The following is a 5,328-nucleotide window of genomic DNA, read 5'->3' on the forward strand; positions in this document are numbered from 1 at the left end:
TATACCACAGACTTAGGTTATGCAATACATTCCCAGTTTGCACCATATACTGTATAACAATTCAAAGTGCAAATCAAATTTTACTCTACTTTTACAAACACACAGATAAAGCTGCATCTGAACTCTGACCTACAATACAGCGCAGCCACAAGGCATCAATGCAAACCTCAACCTATTTTGGACTGACTTCACTGGAAGGCAAAAGTGGCATTACAGCACTTACATCTTAAAATAACCTTTTCCCTTCGATCACAACAATGCCACATTACATCAGTCAGCGTCACACCCTGCAGTCACACGCCAGAAAACCTTTCACACACTGCCAACTGAAACCACGAGGCCGGAGACACTTTATAGGGCAGACGGACACGTGGACACAGGTGTCACTCCTAGCTGGTTAGAGGAAATTGTAATAATTTTCAGATTGTGACAGAACGTACCAGTGTTTATTTACACAACTGTAAATCCTTAATGCTTTGTCATTATACAGACTTCATCAGTCAGGTGCTGCCTGTGTGTTACATGAGGTTACACATGTTGACCTCACATAGCTTTAAGTGCATTTACTTGTCTAAGTTCACTTATCATTTTTTATTTCTATAGTGGGGGCTTCTGGGTAGTGTAGTGAATAGGGAGACAAAGTGTCACTGTAGGTAGTACATGCTTAATTTCTACCAGGCTGTGCAGTGATAATTCATCCATCCATCTTTTCTTCCTTATACCTGTTTATCCTGTTCAGGGTTTAGCTTTTCTAGTTCACCTATCCTGCAGGGATTGTGGGAGGAAACATGCAAACACACAAATAAATAGCGATGTTACTCAAGTAAACTATGTCAAATGACGATAGTGGTAGAGTAAAAATAAATGGTGCAATATTGTATAATCATTTTTTACCACGGATGTTATCTGCCAGATTTTTATTAAGGATTTTTGTTTTGTAATATGAAATATTGTCACATGATGCCTCTCACATGAAAAGCTGAACTGGATTGTGCAACCGAAGGACAGCCTTTGCCTTCACTCACTTCTCCTGATCGTGACTCTGCACTTTCAGAGGGGATTGCCTGCCTTCAATCATCCTAGTGACATCACCGACATTCAACACCAGAGAGAGATCACCTGTGTGTGGGTGCGTCAGCCTGCGTGTGTGTGTTTGACACAGTTGGAAAAGGAAAGGAGCGGGGGAGTGGAAGGAGCAGTTTAGACCGGCTCTTGCACAACAGATTGCATGCCACTGTGTCCTTTACAAAATTTTCCAAGTTGTTCCAGTCATGTGCTCTGCAGTGAGACACCACATACTCAGGTCCCGAGGGCAGCAGCATAAATAGCATGAAAACACCTGATGTAACCTCACTGTATGAATGTGACTTACTTGATGCACATGTAACTGTTCTGTAATGAATATTCTGTGTATGGACATATCTGAAATATAGATACTGTGTCCATATTCCCCCTTGTGTGCAGCTGTCACATGCTCTTTTCTAGGAAGTCAGCTGGTGAAAACGCAAACTAAACTGCCCGACAAATTGCAGAGAATTGGTGAAAAGGGAAACAGTTTGGATGAATGAACATGGTCCTGCTGACCGAGGCAGAAGCCTGTGCAGAGAGAGCGCTGAGGATTATTGTTCTCTTCAGCTCAGGGATGGCACCGAGGCCACAGAGGCCAACATGACCCCTGTGATCCGCACGTGACTCCTCTTTACAACTGCTTGCTAAAGGTCAGAATTCAGTTCGGCTCTGCTAAATTTCCAGAAATGAGAAACGAAAACGCGTGTAGTTCTGGCTCCAAAAATACTTTTTTTTTTTTTTATTGACAGCAATACATGTGTGTGTTTTGCATTCAGACTTTGCAAGTAGTTAAAGGTAAAAAAATTGAAACATAAATACACTTAAATATCATTAGAAATAACTTAAATTGTAACAAAAGAACAATTTTTACTTGTGGCAAAAAACCAGCTGGCATAGGAAACACTAAATACACACAATGTCTTCACTGGATGTCTAGCCCTTCCCTTTTTAAATTATGACAATAGCAACGTCAACATTAACAATTGAAATCAAATAAGTGAAATTGCAAAGGTCCAGTGTTTCAACAAGTGCTTTGTTTCTGCAGAGAGGCCGAGGCCTTGGTCCACTCAACAGCTCCATTCTCTGGTTTTCTCCCCACTTTTCTGACTCGTCACAGAGGCTTCACCCAACAAACACATGATATTATCCTTCTGTACAGTGTCCAGCTTCACATTAAAAAGCAAACATGCTTTTTTTTTTTTTTTTTTAAAACAAATGTCCACCTCAAGACGGTACAAGTGCCTCGCCATCTCATCTTGGTTGCCAAAACTGACAGACGCAACTGCAAACAGTCCAGTCCAAGTGGAAATCCACCCCCACCCCTGCTTTTTTTTCTCTTTTTAATACATCCCATGTAGACGGCGGGGTCTTTTTTTTTCCTCCATATTTTTCTTTCCCCATCAGCAGTGCTTTGGAATTTGATCTCTGGGTGGTAATGTGTCCATTCCTGTGCAGATACAAGTCCTTTCACAGGTTTTCGCTGCAAAAACTTCATCGCTCGGGCAGGTTGATGATGGGTACCCACTGGTCCATACATCGGCTCTCTCTGCAGAAGCAATTCACTTTGCTCAAAGCAGGGTCCTTCCAAGATGAGGAATGTGGGCTCTGGAAATAAAAATAGAAAGAGGATAAATGACTAAAATGCAGAGATACCAGTTAATTTGGTTGGTACTGCACTAATCTAAAACAGTTCCTGCTTGTGTGCAAATACAAGGTACTGAAATTCCTCAGAAGTCATATGAGGGAGGAGTCATGCACATGTTTACCAAATGCACAAGAACAAGTACTGGCAAGTTCTCCCTTGAATAAGAGTTTCACTCATGTACACATGCCTCGACATCTCATGTAAAATCACAACAAAACAACATTCATGTAGCCATATAAACATGTGGATTTATAAGAACAGATACTTACAGTGACAAGCACACAATGTAGGTCCATAGGTTCACCCCCGCTCTGTTTTCCACCTCCTCCTCCACCCAGTATTTCTGCCAGGCGCCGGGTGTTGTTGACTCTCAGGATGTTGATGTCATTCTCACAGCAGAAGGCCTGAATGAGCGTAAAGTGGATCTGCAGGGCCACATCTTTCACATCTTCGTCATCGGTAGCCAGGATGCACAAAACCACATTATCAGGGTCTCTGAAGAGGAGAGAAAGAGACAATAGAGGCTCTTACTTTTCTAACAAAGCATGGTATAAGTCATGCTGGACATAATTAAATCTAACAAAAGTTTACACACACATATGTATATAAAAGGATGTTTTAACTCTGCAAGAGACCTCCAACAGCAGCCAGTAGCTCTGTGATATAATAACCTTGTACTTACACATTGAGGGATTTGGCTGCCTCGTAGACCCCAACTGTAATGCAGCCCTGAGGTAACGCAGAGGTGAGGACTTCTTCCAAAGCTTTCGCCACTGAATCCATTCTGCAACACAGAGTCAAACAACTGACCATTAACGACGTTACAACGGAGCCTCATAAAGTTTTCACCGTCCTTTTTTTTAAGCTAACGTTAGCTGGACTACAAGCTAACCAGCTGGCATCGTCTCACACACACACAACTGATAGACATGCACAGGTTAGTTTCGCCACGTAAAACGTCAACTGTCATAAGTTCTGCGGTTAAAATCTCTCTGACAGCTGAAGGAAAGTAAAGAAGCGTATTAAGGACTGACATGTCAAGTAGTCATATACTTTTTGTTCACCTAAAGCCAGCGTGCAGCGCTGAGTAAACGTTAGCTAACTTACCGAAAAGTGGACTGACAAAGCTGCATTGTAATATCTGCAGTTAACAGTTAGCTGTTAAGACACTGTACAGTTATTAGTTACACTACAAATTGCTTTGAAATTACTTAAATCGTGCATTAGTCTGATTATTGCATGTAATGTTGCAGCACAGACACAATAGTAACGTTGTGCTGGCGATAATGTAAAAATGCATTAGTTATAGTTGAAATATTAGAAAAAAGAGTTATCATAATAATGCATGTAGTTACCTTTCTTGAGAATAATCCCCACTTAGTTCCTCAAATGTCATGTTGTACATAAAATCCAAATCCACTTTAGAGCAAATAGTGCAGTACTGTTACGTTATCCTGGTATCTTCTCGACCTAACATGCACTTTATCTGTCGTCCACTGTGCTGCAACTGAAAGATAAATCTGGCAGCTTCACATTAAACCCGTCTGGGACAATGAGAGTCAGGAGGACATTTACATAGCGCTCATCATTGGTTCTATGCTAATTTCTCCTGTAGACTCTTGACCGGGATTGGACGGACACACAGCAACAGGCGTGTCTGTCTCCAACCGGGTTACTACCGTAACTGCAGCTGTTTGCTGGCCTCTGACGTTTGGACAAATATAAAATCAGTTCATTAGCCTGCAACACTCCTCTGCCACGTTATAATAACATGTACACAACTGTGGCTAACGCTGAATATCCCCAAACTTAAAACTTAAACACCCTCATCACCTTAGCTTATTAAGCTCACAGTGAGCTGAAAATAAACTTCAAACTACACTGAAATATATTATAGACATATGAAAATATATTTTTGCTCACTGTATTAATCTCTTCATCCCTTTAATAATATAATATAGAGAATAACTTGTTTGCAGGACTCACCCTCGCTGCTGCGCAGGACAGGACAGGGCAGGTTTCTGGGTGACTGCATGGCAACGGGACGCTGCTGGAGAAAAACTGGCCGCTGATTGGTCCGCTGCGGAGCGTGCGAAAACCTACCGAAACGGCGCGCGAGATCCAAAGGACTGGCGCGAGAAAGACTGGCGCGTGGAGCGAACCACTATAAATACCACACCTGCATCATTCATGATGGTTAGTATCACCCCTGGCTACGACGTTTTACACTACATATTCTTTACTATCCTTTATTTATTGCTATTTTACATTTAGTTATAAGCAATTACATTTTTTAAATTTACTGTATTGAATGTTCTTGAATTGAATATGTATATGAATATGTCCAGAGCTGGGGTCACCTGGGGCATGGAAACACTTCCTGATTTTGTCTGGTCCATAATAAATCCAGCCTCAAAGATTAACATGAATAAGAAAAACTTATGTTAGAAAACAAAACATAAACAGTAACTATAAAGTGTATTGAGACAAAAATAGTCACAAATAAGGAGGAAAAGAGAGTTATAATAAAGAATTAGATATGAAAATTGCATGTGATGAAATTAAATTGGGGTAGCATCTTAGAGTATATATATATTTTTAAAAATACAGTTATT

General features: G+C 40.9%; 1 protein-coding gene across 2 annotated transcripts; it reads right to left on the reverse strand.

Moving 5' to 3' along the window:
- Nucleotides 1-1,776: 1,776 nt before the first annotated feature.
- On the reverse strand, nucleotides 1,777-4,780 carry gadd45aa (growth arrest and DNA-damage-inducible, alpha, a). Of its 2 annotated transcripts, none has more exons than XM_067605446.1 (4): nucleotides 4,700-4,780; nucleotides 3,396-3,497; nucleotides 2,983-3,208; nucleotides 1,777-2,673 (listed from the first exon to the last, which is right to left on the reverse strand). In XM_067605446.1, the coding sequence occupies exons 2-4, from the start codon at nucleotides 3,494-3,496 to the stop codon at nucleotides 2,560-2,562; spliced, it is 441 nt and encodes a 146-aa protein (XP_067461547.1). In that variant the 5' UTR covers nucleotide 3,497; nucleotides 4,700-4,780; the 3' UTR covers nucleotides 1,777-2,559. The 2 variants fall into 2 exon arrangements, with proteins under 2 accessions (XP_067461547.1, XP_067461546.1); XM_067605445.1 differs by lacking the exon at nucleotides 4,700-4,780 and adding an exon at nucleotides 4,069-4,271.
- Between the last annotated feature and the right edge of the window lie 548 nt (nucleotides 4,781-5,328).

Source organism: Thunnus thynnus, chromosome 12 (assembly GCF_963924715.1).
Source record: "Thunnus thynnus chromosome 12, fThuThy2.1, whole genome shotgun sequence".
Lineage (NCBI taxonomy): Eukaryota > Metazoa > Chordata > Actinopteri > Scombriformes > Scombridae > Thunnus > Thunnus thynnus.